Consider the following 19,285-nt stretch of genomic DNA (forward strand, 5'->3'; position numbering starts at 1 on the left):
GTACTTTCCATTCTCCATTGTTTCTTTATTTGTATCGCCGTACTTGGCGATCTCCATTAACTACTGGGTACCATTAACTAGTACGAGAGTTGGTCTAGTCTGTTCCACTGATTGTTCTGTCAGCACAGTGCGGTCCTATAATAGCTTATTGGATACATTTCTGTAAGGAATTCAGCGACAATGTCAGGGATGTATTGACAATAAGGGAGAATTTTATAGAATATTATGATTTATATTTATTTTTGATATTGGCACGTTTTTACTTTTGCCAGTCTGATTAACGGATATAAGCGTCTACTTCCAGCTATTGTTCTTTTTTGGGTATCTTCAGTATTGTCAGCTTTTCGTGTTGTGATCGTTCCAAGGTATTCAAATCTCACCTCTCCTACGAATTTGCATATTTTTCTTTTTTGCTTTTGACCACTAAATGATTTTTTGTGGAAAATTTCTATCTGCTCGCTCCATGTATTTCGTCTTTAACGTGTTAATGCATAATCCTTTTTTTCTGCTTTCTTCTTAAGGTTTTTTATTGTTTGCTATAGTTCGTCTTTACTTCTTGCGAGTATTGCTATGTAGTCAGCAAACGCCAAGCATTGGTACTTCCTATGATAAATTGGCTCTATTTGAGACCTGGTTTCCTTTCTCCAAAACAAAACTGAAGAGATTAGATGTCAATATGCTTCATTTACTATATAATATATTTGATATTTCCTTACTTATTTCACCTAATTTTGTACTCAGCGCTGAAGAAACTATTTTTAAACATTTTATTATTCTTTAAATTGGAGGGCGAATCCCCGACTCTATTTCCAGCTCTAACCTTGTTTCTTGTTATGATGTCTTCATAGCTATACTAATTCAATTTAGTAGTTTGAGAGCTGAGTTTAAATAAACCTTATATATTTAGGAAGGCCGATACCAAGGAAATCCTTACTTCACACTCTAGTCGACTTGCCATTATTCTGAATATCCTTATCTTGTTTAACAAGAGTTGTGAACAGAACGTAACAGAACAAAATGGCACCTAAGTTACAGATTCTCAAACTGCTTATTGTAGTGGAATAAAACAGAAATAATATCAATATATTTTATAGATTTACTTTAACAACAAACCCTTTTTTAATAAAAAGTCAAATTTTAACTCGTAATAATTTGATAGCCCAATGTGTCTGCTTTTGCATTATTATTATTCTATAGTTTGTTTGTAGCTTTTTTATATTGCAACTGTTCTGTTAGTTTTCCAGATCTGGTATCTTTTCTTTGTGCATACCTTGTGCATGTTATGTTAGTATTGTAGTTACTCTTTCCATCCATGTTCGTCATTTTTTTACTTTGTTGGAATTTTACTCTCATCTTTATTTATTTATTTTTAAATATAAGACTCATGTTTCTATTCATTGTAATATTTAAAAGTAATATCAAACTTATAATATGTAGTTTAAGAAAAAAAGCGTTTTCAGAATTGCTGGGAATAATCTTCTCAACATTTGTTTCCGAACTTCAGGTACATGAAATCACATTTAAACTACTACCAACTCTACTTTTTGTTACGACATTTGGATTCTGTTAAAGAATAACCAGATAGTTGTAACTGAATATACTCTGCTATAAAGTTTGATCTCATAACTTAGTATGAATATATTAAATTATGTAAATTATATGTTAAGAATTGTATTTAATAAAAGTATTTTGTATATACAAAGACTTAATGAAAAGTAAGTTACTGAATCGTGAGTCTAAGCTGAGAATCTATAAAACAGTAATTAGACCAGTGGTCACATATGGATGTGAAACGTGGACCCTCTCAACCACTGATGAAAATCAACTAAGAATATTTGAGCGCAAAATACTAAGGAAGATATTTGGACCAACCCAATGCAGCGATAGTTCGTGGAGAATTAAAATGAACCACGAGCTGGATGAACTAATGCAGAGCGCAGATATTGTCAGATTTGTAAAATCACAAAGACTAAACTGGCTTGGTCACCTAGAAAGAATGCCAGATAATCGAGCTGTAAAAGTAGTCCAAAGATGGAAGCCCCAAGGAAACAGAACAAGAGGAAGGCCCCGTAAAAGATGGATAGACGACGTAGAGAGGGATCTTAAAACCATGAACATCAGGCAGTGGCGAAGGAAAGTATCCGACAGGGCAGAATGGAAGAACGTTGTTAAGCAGGCCAAGACTCACAAAGGGTTGTAGCGCCATTAGAAGAAGAAGAAGATTTTGTATATATTCTATATATTTATTCTCGAATCATGTCAAAAAATCATTACGTAAGTTATGGTAAGTTGATCTTAACTTTTTAGTCGATTTTAATGCCTGATTTATCGAGCTGGTAGATCAGCAGGCTGGCAGTGCTCACTTCATTGTGATTGGTATAGCTATATTTGATTGCAACCAGAAATTCTTCAAATGTTCTTCGTAGTATTAAGTACAAATTGGATCTACGGATTTGAACTGCAGTTCGCGGCTGAATTAAATCTGCCTGTTCCAGTGGCGGATCCAAGGGGGGTGGGGTCACGGGGGTCATGACCCCCTCCAAACAAAATTTAATATAATATCAATATAATATCAATCAAATAATCCTAAAAAAAATAATTTAAAACCCATCAACCCTATAAGCAGGAAGTTAAGAGTTGAAATGATTCAAACTCATTTATTCTAGGGGTAAGTGTAGAATTATGCCGAAGCCTTTTTACATTGCTCTTTTAAAAAATCAACAATTCTGAACACAGAATACAACAAGAGTTTTCACTGTGGATTCAAAAGTGGAAAAGAGTCGTGCAAAATAATGGAAAACTTCCTGATTCTGTTTTAGAAGTATTAGAAAACTGTATATTCATATGTATCCAAATATCAGAATATTTCTGCAAAATATTAATTACACTGCCAGTCAGTGCAGCAACAGCAGAGCGTAGTTTTCTACGCTTAAGCGTCTAGAGACTTAGAAATAGACCTTCCGAGGAAAGGTTAACTGGTTTAGCACTCATCAATGTGCATCTTGAAATTTCTCTAGATGTTGATGCAAAAGAATACATTTTATAAAATTATGTAATATTTACTTATCTTATTCCTATAGTATTTTTAATCAGTGAACTTTGATTTACCACTCGTTGCCGGCTGTTGCTGACAATTCGTGAGAAAAAATTTCAATACCGAGTAAAAAAATATTTCACGTACTTGTAGCCTAATATGCTTAATTATAGAAATAACTATTCTTAAACTATATTATGTTTTTTGTTGAATAAATTAATTTAAATAAAATGGTGTTTACACTTCTTCTTAAGGTTCCTTCTTCATTACGGAAGGGTGGCGATAACTACAGCAAATTGCTCCCTATCTTGAGCTGTTCTTAGTATCGAGTGTGTGTCCATGCCTGTCCAGTCTCTTACATTTTTCAGCCAGGAGCATTTTCTTCTTCCTGGACCTCTTTTCTTTCTACTTTGTCTTCCATTATGAGTCGTAGAAAGTTATACTTTTCTCCTCTGTAAATATGTCCTAGATAACTCGTTTTTCTGTTGTTTACAATATTTAGGAGTTCTATCCCAGTCCTCATTCTTCTCAGTACCACGTTGTTGGTCACGTGCGCTGTCCACGAAATCTTCAGCACCCTTCGAAAACAAACACATTTCAAAGGCTTCTATACGCCTCATACTTGTAATTCCGGGAGTCTATGTTTCCACTCCGTATAGCAATAAGGAATAAATGAATGTTTTTACAAATTGATATCGGATATCCAAAAATAAAATAGAGTTTATTAGGAATGTTTAATAGATTAATGTTTACACTTACATTGAGTTATTGCATTTAAATTACCTAACTTGGGTTTATACTTATTTATCCTTGGTTTGTTCTTAATTTGGTAGCCATACGATAAGTGGGTTTAAATTAATTGTCTTTAAAATACCTAGTTTAAATTGACAGTTCTTGATTTTTCAGTATTTATATTTTAATAACTTTCTAGTTATATAGAGAGCAGTGGCTATACCGTTCTGAGGAGACCTAAAGAGGTCGAAATACGTATAAGCGGCTGTCGCTGCCCTGTATCAAAACAAAAATCTAATACCGTCATTATGTTTTATTACTTACTTCGTTTGGAGTACCAGAAACTGAATTCACTACGAATTTTGACCAGGATGAACGGCATGTGGAATGCAATTTTAGATTCCCTTGCCGAGTAATTTATCCAGCTGTTTGTTTCGCAAGTTTTAGGAAACACAGTGGTAAAAATTTGAATTCGGTTTCGCTAGGTAGAAATCGTTTGATTTCTCTTTTTGTTTTTATAAATATTATTATTAAACAATAACATCTAAGCTAACATTGAAATAACACAGCTATTTAGATATTTATAGGTATAAATACAGTGCATATAGGATCGTAGATATATAGATATGAATATTGTTTCACAACAGTTAACGTAGGTTGACGTATCGAGTTATTGTTTATATTTTGTAATATATAATGTAAACACATTCGTTAACCTAATGTATATAAATAAATATAGTGTTTAATAGAAGAGTAACTCTCATCATCCCTTAAATACCATTTGGGACTATTATAATACACGCCAGACAGAAGAGTAGTACGATAAGAGATAGGATCTCAAGCTAGGTGTCGCTCATTTATTGTTACTCAGAAGCCAGACGTGCCTGTATCTCTGCTATATTAGTATACCTGATCGGTTCATAATACTAGAAGTAACAAACGTGACAATAAAAATAGTCAATTTAAAAGCAATACATTTGCAATTGAAAATTGGTGGCAGAAGAATAGAACAAATTCTGAAGTTCTGACTAAATAAAATAATCGATGAAGTAAACATCCCTCACAATCGGTACAACTATGAAGTCATTTTTATATTTACCAAAGAAGATCAAATGTACATGGAAAATTACTGACCAATGTTCCAGCTATCACACATCAATAAATGACCCACCAAGATTATAACTAGAGAAGAGCATTTTTATGTAATCAGCATATTTTGATTATTTTATGCCAAAAATTGCGTTTTTGCAATTTTCGGAAAAACTGTCATATAGTGCATATTTTATACATGAATACACAGCAAGATCAAGGTTTAAGCAAAAGTACCGAACCATCATTGTCCCATAATTTCATAGAATTTTATTTTGTTACTTTATTACCTGGGAATTTCTCAACTGGTTGGCCGGTACGTCTCATCTGGGTCACTAATATCTTCAGTTTCATGATGTTTAAGTTACAAAAGGAATTGATTACATGGCAACGTAAGACTCCACTGGGGTTGCTAGTCCTTAGACAAAGTGTCTATGAGGACTTGTTGCTATGAGCGACTACTGTACTATTACGACTAAATTTAATTGTTTTATTTTAGAAAAAATGTTGGCATATTGATAATATATACTTTGCATATTTGGGGTAAAAATGTTTGCAAACATATGCAACCATTTTTACACCAAAACAGGCGGAACGCACCGTTACAGAAATTATTATTGTTATTTTGTTGTGTCAGGAAGATAAACAACAAAATAAACTTTCAAAAAAACAAGCGCAATAAATGGATACATGATATTTGTTTTCTTTTATTATTATATAATGGCTTTGGCTTAGCCAATTAGCCAGACTATTTGTGGTAAGTTAGTTTCTCTTTTTGTATACAATGAATTGACTGACATAATTACATTCTAAATATTAAAAACATTTTTCTCTTAAAATCTAAATATATATTATTTTTTATTATTCTTGTTTTTTATTTTTTGTTTTCTATTCTTATGGGATATGAAAATTGTAAAAAGCGAAAAGTGAATTTGCTAATTTATTTCCTGATTTAATTGATCATCAAGAGAAATTATCAACACTTTAGAATGAGTTTCGAAAAATACCAAGAACTCTTATCTATTGTAAGAACTGATACAACATGTAGAAACTCTATTTCGTCGAAACTTATCCGCGAAAATATTCCATTCCGATTATTTGCCAAGTTGCGGGGCCGGTCCGGAGAAGATCAACAAAGTCTTTATGAGCTAACTTGGTTAATTATTTCATTAGTTTGCCTTTGTCACATTTACAATCAAATACTTAGTAAAATTTGATAAAAATATAGCATTATAAACACAGTACAACTTTCTACTTTATGTTGTTTTGACTAGGTTTTACCCGCTTCCAGGTAGTTATTATCGGCTATTGGTTTTACCCATTTTCAGGTAATCTTTATATGCAGGTTTTTTTGATAACTCAGTTGTCGTCTGTTTACATTGCGGTATCAACTGCTGTCTTTCGACTTTGTGGACTTCTCTGAGAAGCAAGGGACCGAAGAAAAAAAAACAACGCTGTGAATAAAAAACTATTTTTCATTGACATTGTTCAACAAGCATTCCACTGTCACGTAATTCACGTTATTGAGTCATATGTAACGACATAAAAAGCTAACTGATATGATAAAAAGATGTAAATGAAATTTCCAAAGAATTTAGTTTTTATCGTGTGTATTTTTATTCTGATAAAATTATCGCATCGTGTAAACATTCATTCAGTGGAATTATTGGGAATGCAAATATCAAATTCTGTAAATATTTAGAAAAATCTCTTTGAATTTAGTACAAGGATTTTGAATCGTTTATAAGGTTAATTTTTGTATTTTTTTAAGTAAGTCTTGTCTTAAACTATGATATAAACAATGAAAATTCAGTTGGTAACAAATAAAACAATGAATTAAATAATCATATTTATTTAGCATAAAACAAAATAATATTTAGTTTGCACAAATAAACCCTGCCTAAAGCTTAACAATAAACAAATTTAAAACTGATACTTATGTGGTTGACAGGGTAAATTGTTGATGGCTCCTGATGGTGGTTGGATGGTCTTAAAAACAGTTGCAGTCTTAGTTGGTTGGATATGTAGTTAACCCATCATTTAATTTAATAAATTATCCCATAAAATATTCCAGAAATTATTCCATAAATATCCCATAAAATATTCCAGAAACCCAAGAAATTCCTGCAGACCATAAAATGAACCTTACATACAGACCTATATACAGTGATGAGTGCCTTACCACCCGGCAAAATAGCGGAAAGAATAGAAGACAGATTAAGTTGTGAGATAGTAGAGATAAAGCTAGTTATTAGACGTGGCTATTTGACTTCAGTCATAATTATACGGATGTCCTCGAAAATATTTTATTTTAATAATTTCTGATGTTAGAATAAATGATTGAATAAATTAAGATATATTATAGTAAAAAACATTAATTAGTAGCGATTTTAAATTATAAATCTTTAAGTTTATTTAATAATAAAAATAACTCAACTGAAATATTTGACTAAATTAAAGGTAGGTATGTTCTGTCCGAAAACAATTATTGTATGTGGAATTGGTGTAACAGTTAGAGACGTGGTCTATTGACAAGAAGATTGGGGTTCAATTCACACCAAGGATAAAATTTTTGTTTTACTCAATCAAAATAATAAAAAATATGATACATATTAGGTAACAAGTTTTCGAAAAACTCATTATTTACAATTTATTCTTATTCCAATGTTATAAAATAGAAATACAAAATAATTCAAATTCAATTCCAGTTTTACAGTCTTCAGTTGTGAATGCAAAATAATCCGGTGAAGACTGTTTAATGTCAAATCCATCACTAAATTCTCAGTGTTAATATCAATTCTTCTGTACAGGTAATGATTTTCAAAACAATTGACAACATTGGAATGGATGCGCGCTAACAGCTGCCTGCTTTACAGCTAACCAAATCATCAAGCCTTTAGCCATCAAATAATAACATATCGAGAAGTGTTTTTGCACGGTAAACAGAAACTTTTTATTGAAAAAACAATTCGTGAAAATGGTTTTAACAGTCGAGGAAAAAGTGCAAATTGTTGTCTGGCATGTGAATGGATTATCAGACAACATGATTAGACAACAATTTGTAAATATGTTTCCAAATAGGCCGGCTCCAGCACGATCAACAATTCAGTCTATTATACGTAATTTTTTTACTTATGGATCCGTGTTCGCTCCAAGAGAAGTTCGTAGACGAAGGGAGGTAAATCCAGATTTGGAACTAAGGGATACTTTGATTTGTGCAAGTATTGAGCAAAATCCTACCCAATCAACATCTCGTCTCGGAGAACAATATGGAATTTCAAGATTTAGAGTAGGTAAAATTTTGAAAAGACATGGATACCGTCCCTATAAACTTCATAAATCCAACGAACAATTCCCTGGGGATCAATATAGACGTTTAGAATTTTGTCAAACTGCAATGAAAATGTCACATCAAGATGAACATTTTTTAGAGAACGTTTTGTTCACCGATGAATGTACGTTTTCATTGCATGGCCGTCACAATTCAATGAATGCTCGTTATTGGTCTCGAGGAAATCCTCGTCAGATTTATGTCGCTCGTACCCAGCGTCCTCGAAAAGTAAATGTTTGGGGAGGCATAATAGGGAATCATGTCATTGGTCCATTTTTTATAGACGGTATGTTGACTGGGCGGAAATACTTGGAACTTCTGGAAAATCAAATTGTCCGAGCCCTTCGTAATTTACCAATACCTTTCGATTCCATATGGTTTCAACACGATGATTGTCCTGCACATAATTCTCGCATTGTCAGTGAATATCTCAGTGCGACTTTTCCTAATCGATTGATTAGTGGCCACGGAGATATTTTTTGCCCTGCAAGATCACCCGATCTTGCACTTTGTGATTTTTTTATGTGGGGATATATCAAGTCCAAACTATATGGAATTGAAGACGATAGGTCTAATTCTCTCCAAGAATTAAGAGAAAAGATCTCTGATTCAATGAGAGGTATTAGTCCAGAAACATTAACTAATGTTAGACGAAACTTTTATAATAGATTTGGTTATTGTTCTTCTGCAAATGGAGGCTTATTCGAACATTTTTTGTAAATACATTTCATTAGAATAAAATACGTTTATTTAGAATATTTTTATAGAATTTCTACCTATTTAAACATTTTTTGTAAGTACATTTATTTAGAACGTTCTTTTATGTTTGAAGAATTTTTACTTTTCAATAAGATTTTCATGTTTTACTATAAACACTTCTAATAAAGACTGAAATAAATGTTTATTGATTTAAAGCAAAACGATATAATATCTGCATAATTTCAAATTTTAATTTTTAAAAATAAACCTTCATGTCGGATTCGAAACCTGAGCGCCTGAATGAGAAACTCGTGCCCTGAACTCTGATCCATCAGACTTTTATAATTAATTAGTGACAGTTTGGGTTATTGTTCTGCTGCTAATCAAGGCTTATTTGAACCAATTGTAAATACGTTTATTCACAATATTTTTTTTATTTTTGTAGAATTTTTACATATTTAAACATTCTTTAAACGTTCTTTTAATTTGGAGAATTTTTACCTTATTTTTTCGAAAGTACGACAATACTGTTTTTTCAATAAGATATTTATGTTTAACTTTAAACACTTCTAATACTAGTAACGACTGACATAAATGTTTAGTGATTCCAAGCAAAACGATCTCTGCATAATTTCAAATTATTAAAAAAAAAAAAAAAAAAAAAAAAAAAAAAAAAAAAAAAAAAAAAAAAAAAAAAAAAAAAAAAAAAGAAAACCACATGTGGATACAATTTACAATAGGTCATCCCTTTTAACTTTTCTATCTATATAATTTATTATTCCTGATATTTGACTGGAAACTGATAAAATGTCAGATATTGCAATGCTACGTAGGAAACTATCAGTAATCAAAACAGAATTAATAAATTTTAATAATTATTTAGGTAAAATAAAAGTTTTGGACGAGCAGAATCTTCCAGTAGCGGAATTACAAATACGTCTTTTTAAGATGAATAACTTAATAGAAACGTTTAAAAATATTCAAGATGAAATCGACTGTCTGGAAGATTCTGTGTCTGAAAATGATATTAGTTCAAGAGTAGAGTTTGAAAATGGTTTTTATTCTGCAGTAGCATTAGCAAAAGTACTTATATCAAAATCTGTTATTGATAAATCATCTGAAATGTCTGATAATTCAAGTCAAAATTGTTCAAATAATGGTAACCATAGCAACATTAAATTACCTACAATAGAGCTGCCTAAATTTTTAGGCCAGTTTGAAAACTGGCTAGACTTTCATGGCTCGTTTAAGTCTCTAATTATTAATAATAGTAGTATAAGTCAAATTCAAAAATTTCACTGTTTAAAATCTGCCATTTCTGGCAATATAGCAAAGGTTATAAGCTCGTTGCCACTTTCTTCTACAAATTTTAGTCTTGCATGGCAGCTTATATGTAAAAGATATCCAAATCAAGATTTTTTAATCTACAGCCATGTAAAAGCAATATTCAACTTGCCAACAGTGAATAAAGAGAACTCTGTTTATTTAAGACTATTGATAGACAATATCTCAAGCAATTTACGTTCTTTAAAATTTCTTGGTGAGCCCACTGAATACTGGGGCACACCTTTAAACTATATAGTATGCAGTAAGTTGGATTCTATTTCTGAACGTGAGTGGGACTCAGTTAAGCCTCAACACCATACATTTGATCAACTCTTAGAGTTTTTAAAGAAAAGAGCTGACATATTAGAAAATAGAGCATTTAAAATCAATGAAAATGAGAACTCACATAAAAAAACTAGCAAAATTATTAATAGAAGTGCAAAATCATTTATTTCAACTGAATATGTATGTCAATTCTGTCAAAATTCCCACAAAGTTTCAAATTGTCCAGAGTTTCTTAATTTAACTGTAAAGCAAAGAACCGATTAGGCAAAAGGTCATAAATTGAACTGTTTACATCTGGGGCATATAAATAAAAACTGTAAATACGGAAAATATCAAAAATGTGGTATGAAGCATCATACACTACTTCATATTGAGTTTTCTGTTTCTTCACATGCTTCAAGAGTACCTTCAAATCCACAGCATGATTCTTCTTCTCAGAACATTGTGGTGGGGCCTCCAAATACTTCCATCACTTTCTTCTTGTTTTTCTGATACTCAGGTATTGCTGTCAACAGTTACTCTTATTAGTAATGCTCATGGCCGTTATCATTCGTGTAAGGCTATTTTAGACTCTGGTTCACAATCAAACTTTATTTCTGATGAACTGTGCAATAAGTTGGGTACAAAAAGGGAACATGTGAATATTGCTGTTTCTGGTATCAGTCAGGTACCTTCACGTATAAGTTCTAAATGTTCTGTCTCTATTCAAGCAACTTAAAGTTTTCCTTTAGATACCAACTTATTCAATATACCTCAAAATGTACGTCTAGCAGACCCAAATTTCTTTAAACCTTCTAAGATTGATCTCTTAATTGGTTCTGCTGTGTTTTGGGATCTTGTCCTAGTTGGTCAAATTCGTTTAGGGCAAAATATGCCAGTTCGTCAAAAAACAAAATTTGGCGGGATTATTTCAGGTCCATTGCCAATTTTTCATACAAATAATATTAATTGTAATTTTTCTCAAAATAGGGAGTCACAGGAACTTTCTCGATTTTGGGAAATAGAGGAGTGTTCTACTTCAAGGCCTATATTGTCAGAGGAAGAATAGCTGTTTGAACAGCACTTTATCTCAACATTCAAAAGAATTTCCAATGGCAGATTCATAGTTTCTATTCCTCTTAAAGAATCTCCGAACAAATTAGGTGACTCCAGTCAATCTGCTTCTAAACGGTTTTATAGCATATAAAGAAGGTTTCAAAACAATTCCTCTCTTAAATCAGCTTATGCAAATTCCATTCAAGAGTATATAGATTTAGGGCACATGTCAAAATCTCCTTTAATTTCTTCTTCAAGTATATCTTACTTTCTTCCACACCATGCAGTTCTAAAGGAAGATAGTTTGATTACTAAGCTTCGTGTCGTCTTTAACGGGTCTTCCACTTCTTCTACTGAATTATCATTAAATGATCTTCAAATGGTTGGCGATAATGTACAAAGCGACTTATTTTCAATACTTCTTCGCTTCAGGCAACATTTATTTGTTTCTGCGGACATAGTTAAAATGTACCGACAAGTTCTCATTGCTTCTGAACAGCGAAACTTCCAACAGATCTTACGGCGATTCGATCAATCAGATTTATGTAAATATCAGCTAAATACAGTTACATATGGTACTGAAGTTGCTTCATTTCTTTCTACTAGATGTCTTCTACAACTTTCAATAGAATCTGCCACAGAGTTTCCTGAAGCATCGAACATAATATCTTCAGATTTCTATGTAGATGATCTTCTAACAGGATCTGATTATTCTTCGGATCTCTTACGTTTATGCTCAGAAATTACTACCATTCTTGATCGTGGTTATTTTACACTTCGTAAATGGGTTTCTAATAATCCTAACATCATCGATAGTATTAATTCTTCTATCTCTTCTACTGATTCTAACTTTCTTCGCATTGGAGAGATAACCAAAACGTTAGGCATTCTATGGTGTTATGAGTCAGATACCCTCATGTATCGTATAAATGAACCAACATCTAATTTGGTAAGTAAACGTTCAATCCTTTCTTCAATTACACAAATCTACGATCCTTTGGGCCTTCGTGCACCTTGTGTAATAAAGGTAAAAATATTAATTTGAGGTTGGAGCAGTTGGATTGGGATCAGTCAATACCAATTAGCATTTATACTGAAAGGTCATCATTCAGACGCCAACTTTCTTTTCTAAATGAACTTGAGATAGTCCGCAATTTCAAATGCAGAGAAGCTATTAGGCTTGAGTTGCACGGATTTTCTGATTCTTCAGAACAAGCCTATGGAGCTTGTATTTATGTTCGTAGTGTTAATTCTTCTGGAGTTGTTTGTGTCAATCTTCTTTGTGCAGAAAGCAAAGTTGCATCTCTTAAGAAAATAAGTCTTCCTCGACTAGAAATTTGTAGAGCTCTTATTCTTTCTAGGTTAGCCGCCAAGGTTATTGATTCATTGACTATTAAATTTCATGATATATATTTTTCTGGTCAGATTCCACTGTAGTTCTTGGATGGATCAATACACCACCAAATGTTCTTAAAACATTTGTTGCAAACAGAGTGTCATAAATTGTCTCCAATACCAATTCCAGCAAGTGGTTTCATGTTGGTACAAAGCAAAATCCTGCAGACTTACTCACCAGAGGCCTTGAACCTTCACTTCTACATTATTCTAGCTTGTGGTGGGAAGGTCCCAGTTTTCTTTCTGTGGATCCCTTTGACACACCAATTCAACCTGTTCAATGCAATAAAGATCTACCTGAGTTAAAGATAGAATCCATATCAATGAAAATATTACCTACTATAGAATTACTTTATTTTGAGCGGTTTTCCAATTTCAGCCGCTTGCAGCTCAGTTTAGCATATTGCTTTAGATTTATTCATAATGTAAAGTGCTCGGATCACTCACTTAGACAGTTTGGTGCTCACTCGTTTGAGGAATTGCAAAATTCCGAAAAATATGTAGTTAAAGTAGTTCAAAATCAAGCCTTTAAGCTTGAAATTCAAACACTGTCATTAAAGGGAACTCTCCATCCTAAGTCTAACATTATTTCCTTACATCCTTTTATCGATAATGATGGTCTTCTTCGTGTAGGAGGTAGACTTAGAAATTCATTGTTTAGTCAGGATAAAAGGCATCCTGTCCTAGTTCCTTCTAGTCATCATGTTTCCAAACTTCTCTTTAAGGACATTCACATTCGATCATTGCTTGTGGTCCTCAGCAATTGTTATACCTCGTGAGGGAAAAATGTTGGCCAATTCATGGTGAAAACACTACTAAGGCTATTGTTCGTAACTGTGTAACTTGTTTTAAGGCCCATGCTTCTTCTGTTAATCCAATAATGGGCGATCTTCCTGCAACCCGTGTACAGCCTTCATTTCATTGCGCTGTCACTGGGGTCGATTATGCCGGTCCGTTTCTTCTTAAGGACAGGCGACGACGTGGCTGCAAGACTTATAAGGGATATGTATGTTTATTTGTATGCCTCAGCACAAAGGCCTTCCACTCAGAACTTGTATCAGATTTTTTAACTCAACTTTTTTGTCAGCCTTAAAACGTTTCATTTCTCGCAGGGGCAAGCCCACTCAGCTGATGTCAGATAATGGATCAAATTTTACTGGTGCATTCAATGAACTCAATAACATGCATTAAGTGAATTTTACAAATTAAATAAAGATTAAGGATGAATGCAATCATAACCGAATTTCTTGGAAATTTATTCCATGTTATACTCCCCACTTCGGTGGTGGGAGTCAGGGGTCTTTACTGACTTATGAATATTTTCAAACAATTCTTGTTCAAATAGAAGGAATACTAAATTCTAGACCTCTTTCCCCACTTTCCAATGATCCTTCCGATTTGAATCCGCTAACACCTTCTCACTTCTTAATTGGCCGACCAATCAACTCAATTCCTGAAGTCGACATATTCAATGAAAGGGAAACTCGTCTACAGTTACACGAAAGGTTCCATTTCCTTCAGCAACATTTCTGGAAACGGTGGTCTTTAGAATATATTTCAGAACTTCAGCAGAGGCAGAAGTGGAAGGTGAATCGTTTAAACGTCAAGATAAATACCTTAGTTCTCATCAAAGACAGGCAGCTACCATCCAAGAAATGGCTTCTTGGTCGAGTACGAGATCTTCACCCTGGAAATGATGACGTAACTAGGGTTGTGTCAGTGCAGACTTCCAATGGTGTTCTTCGGAGGGCAGTGTCAAACATATGTCCTCTTCCGGTTGAAACGGACAAATAATGTGAAAGTACATTTTTAGGTAAACTCTTATGTATATATATATATATATATATATATATATATATATATATATATATATATATATATATATTTCACCCTATGTATGTATATTTCACCTTATGTATGTATTTCTTTTTTGTTATAATGTAAATTGTTTTGAAAGTTACCCCTTTTAAGGTGGGGGGCATGTTTAAACTTCAAATTACACAGTCACTATAGTCAGAATAAATTGTTCCTTCAAGTTGACAAATACGTTTTTCATTCTTTCAAAGTTTTGATTAATTTTTTTGAGTTTATTCAACAATAAGTTCATAACCAGCGCAAATATACAGTCCAACCTTCATGGTTTCTTCTAATCCCTTCACTATTTTTTTTTTCAGTTTTGAGTACTAAAGAATACAAAAAAAATTAGTCTCAAGAGTGTGCTCTCAAATTTCAAAATCAATGTTCTTGACATAAAAAAAGTGGATATTTTCTGTGGAATTCGTCATATGCATTGTTTGTGCATATGAATATTGGTGTAAATTTCTAGTTCAATTCAGGATACTAACAATATGGTAGTTTTGTGATGGCATAGATTAATGAGATCTATCGTATAAAAAAATTAATAGAAAAATAAAGTAACAATTTAATTTTATTTCTTATGGCACTCATAAAACTTACCCGACCTAAACACAAAGACAAGACACAAATAAAAGTCATATAAGGTTTTCAAACTACGTAATTATGGAAAAACAACTTCCAACCGAGGATTCGACATATTTTATGAAAACAGAAAACTCCACTTAAATACAGCGCAATATTTTCCTGGCACGTTTGCGTTATCGCCGGAATGAACGGAAAATTTTAGAGTTGCGGAATAATCTATAGTAGGATGATGTTACATGCTTTGTTGCTTATTGGGAACATTTAATAGAATTTATTATCGAGTAACTAACAATTACTTCGAATAAATCCAAATAAATCTACAATAGGAAAAATAGGTCTAGATCATTAATAAAACTAATAGATTTTTTCCATATAATCAGCAATAAACATTAATCTTTGGTAATATTTCATTATTTTAATATATTCAGAAACATTTAACAGTACATTTCTTGTATCGATTATAAAAATAGAATATGATCAGATTAAACACAAAAGCTATTAGAAAAATTAGGCATAAGCATGTAAAGAAATGTAACCCACATTGAAACGTGTAAAAGCAAAAAAGGAGCTATTGTGGTAAAATATTAGGAAGCAAAAACACTACGCTCTGCTTTCGGTTTGAGGGGCATCTCAGGATTACATTACTATTATAAGTTAGTAAAATCAGAATGGAGTTCTGATTTTACTAACTAGGAATACTCATCTAGGAATCTTGGAATTCTAGCCTGGATGCGTTAGATGATAATTCTAACAGAAGAAGAGCCCAAATGGTTTGCGTCCAAATGTAGAGAACAAATAGCGGAAAAACTAGCTGAGGGATACAAAATTGTGATATCTATGTAAAAGCAACACTAGAAATGGAGTTGGTACAATGCTGATGATAGAAAACGTAGGCTATGCGTTAAAAATTCTTTTGGTTGATTACATAATTAAATATACACAACTTAACTCGTTATTTTTCAATTGTTTGTTTACTGCAAAACAAACATTTAAAAAAAATATGAGAATCTAAAATATATTACTCCGATGGATGAATTGATAATATATACCAGGTGGTGAATCGCCAAACGGGCCATAGGAAACTCAATGGGAAATTCTAAATTGTCGAATACCTGCTTCAGTATCACTATCAGGTAATAAAAATAAAGAGTCTCAAGGAGAGTGTACATCTTTCAAAAAATCTATGGCTACATTTTTATTTGTAGAATTAAAAGAATTTCGAATATGTTTAGCTACTAAAGTAAAGTAATTATTGAAATCATTTTATGCAGTCGCGCGTGGACTTTTTTATTTTGAAATTTTTTTTTTCTATTTAGAAAAAACATATGATATAATCCACATCAACCACGCAGGGTTATTAGTGGAGTCAGGGTCGCCGCTACCATGTGTGCCAAGTGTGCATCGCACACGGGCGGCCAACAATAGGGGCGGCCAAAAGCAGTCCACTGATGATAATACTGTTACGATAATTATCCTGGCCTAAAATAACCGTAAATATTATGACTAATGTGTTCTGTTTTTAGATTTTACGAGAGTATTCTATTAGCCGGCAGAAATTTACCTGAATGAACCTTCCAGAAACGGTCGAGCCGATGTAAAAATACCCGTTTGCCTTACCGTTATAATTTCACCGCTAATCGAGAAGGCTGTTCGATGATTCTAGCGTAAAGGCAATGGCATATATAAAGGACATTTTATTTGGAAGGAACAGTTAATTCTGAACCCGCGCTCGCGAATTTGTTACGTTCGCCTATAATAAATTATGTAGTAATTAGTGGTTAATAAACTTATATAAATTATCGTGCCTTTTAATAAATTAAAGTAGGAACAATATAATAAATTAGTAAGACATTATAAATTAAATAGACATTGAAAGAAAATCATAACAAATGGTGTCAGAGTGAGATCGAACATAAATTAGACTTATAATAATAATACAAGTGAATATAAAATAAATTGTGAAAATGGCTACGATTTATGAGCTGACAGTGACTAATTTAAGAAGACATCTTGAAGACAGAGAACTATCTTCCACCGGAAAAAAGGCTGAGTTAGTCCAACGACTAAAGAACGCTTTGCTAGAAGAAGGACTAGATCCAGAGACTTATATATTTGAAGACAAACATGATGCTGTCATCTCGTCGATTTCGAAATTGGAGAACAAAGTTTCTGACGATATTTCGAAAGTTTCTTCTGATGTAGCCAAAGTATCCGGCGACATCGCTTCTTTAGAAAGCAAAGTTTCTAACGAGATTTCTTCTCTGGAAAGCAAAGTCTCTGCTAACATCTCTTCGGAAATCTCTAAAGTCACTTCTGAGATGTCTGCCCTGGACGATAGAATATCTTCGTTAAAAAACCAAGTTGCTGCCGATATGTTGGCCTTCGAAGAAAAGATATGGAAAGAGATGGAAAAGAAGATGGAGGAAACCGGGACAGCAGAGAGAGGAAACAATCCAATTACAGTGGAGATAAAAGAAGACGAGACGAAATGTAAGTTGGAGACACGGCCGAAATTTGAAGGAAGTGGAGGTTCTATTCATGTTAAAGTCCCAACTTTCGACGGAAAATCATCATGGAACAACTACATGAAACAGTTCGAATCAGCCGCAAGAGCAAATGGATGGTCTGAAAAAGAAAAGGCGGTAAACCTGACTATCGCTCTTCGAGGAGATGCCTTAGATGTGCTTCAGACCATAGCAGTAGAGGAGACCGATGATTTCGAACAACTGAAGAAGAGGTTAAATATGCGATATGGCCACGAACATTTGGAGCATGTATATCAGTCGCAGCTTAAAAATCGTAGACAGAAGAAAGATGAGGCCCTTCAAGAATATGAGGTAGATATTGCCAGATTAGTACGATATGCTTATCCAACAGCTCCCGAAGACATGATGGAAAAATTGGCCGTTCAAACGTTTATTGATGGTCTTCGTGATCATGAAATGCAGAGAACACTACGATTAGCTCGTCACAAGACGCTGGTTGATGTCTTATCCGCCGCCCTCGAATACGAGTCAGCTACGCAGGCCTCTGGCGGTTACAGTAAAGTTAGGACTGTAAAAGAGGAAGGAGATGAAGATAAACTTGACCAGCTCTTTAATTTGATGAAAAGCATGACATGCAAGAAAAAGAAGACCATAAAATCAAGAAACTCACCATCAGGAAAACCAGAACGAGTCAACCTTAGGGGGGCAGCTTCGACCCGGAACTCTTCCAAAGACCCTCTTATACTAATAGCTTCTTTGAAATGTCGTGAAGATAGTGTATATGTAGATGGAGACATAAATGGTAAAAAGCATACGTTGTTGGTGGATACCGGAGCGACCAGAACCATTATACGCCCGACAGTTATAAACAGCCGAAAGAAACTGTTACCAACGAGGTTGCGACTTCGGACCGCTACAGGTGAAAATGCCAACATTCATGGAGAAATCCAGGTACAATTGGGGATTGGAGCAGAAAAGTTTGTCCATACTGTTATAGTTGCTGACATCGAAGAGGATGTTATATTAGGAATGGACGTAATGAATATGCATGGATTCCAATTGGATTTTAAGAATAAGGTAATCAAAGTTGGCAACGAGGAAGTATTTCTCCATCCACATAATGACAACACTGTGCAAGCAGCCATTACAGAAGATACAGTCGTGCCTGCGAGAAGCGAAACGATCATAGTAGCGCGACTACAGGGAATTGTAGACGAAGGGAGACCTGTTATGATGGAGCCTTGGAACCACGACGATGAGGTTGGCCGTGGAATCATAATTGGAAAGGAATTGGTGACTTCGGCTAAAGAAATTCCTGTGAGACTTATCAATGTCAACGACTACCCAGTGACCATAAAGAAAGAGACAAAAGTAGGAACTTGTGTACCTGTGACATCCATAATTCGTCAGGCGACAACATCTGATAATTCC

General features: G+C 33.5%; 1 protein-coding gene across 2 annotated transcripts in view; it reads left to right on the forward strand.

The window, feature by feature from the left end:
* Positions 1-19,285, forward strand: part of LOC140432343 (uncharacterized) — a 143,706-nt gene that overhangs the window by 104,681 nt on the left and 19,740 nt on the right. Inside the window, exon 4 of one of the 2 annotated variants that reach the window (XM_072520178.1) lies at positions 6,807-6,914. The exons of the other annotated variant lie outside the window; for it this stretch is intronic. Within the exon in view, the coding sequence (XP_072376279.1) occupies positions 6,807-6,887 (81 nt within the window). The 3' untranslated portion in view covers positions 6,888-6,914. Of the gene's footprint in view, positions 1-6,806; positions 6,915-19,285 lie in introns of those variants that run through there. 2 annotated transcript variants of the gene reach the window in all.

The sequence above is a fragment of the Diabrotica undecimpunctata genome, chromosome 1 (assembly GCF_040954645.1).
Source record: "Diabrotica undecimpunctata isolate CICGRU chromosome 1, icDiaUnde3, whole genome shotgun sequence".
Lineage (NCBI taxonomy): Eukaryota > Metazoa > Arthropoda > Insecta > Coleoptera > Chrysomelidae > Diabrotica > Diabrotica undecimpunctata.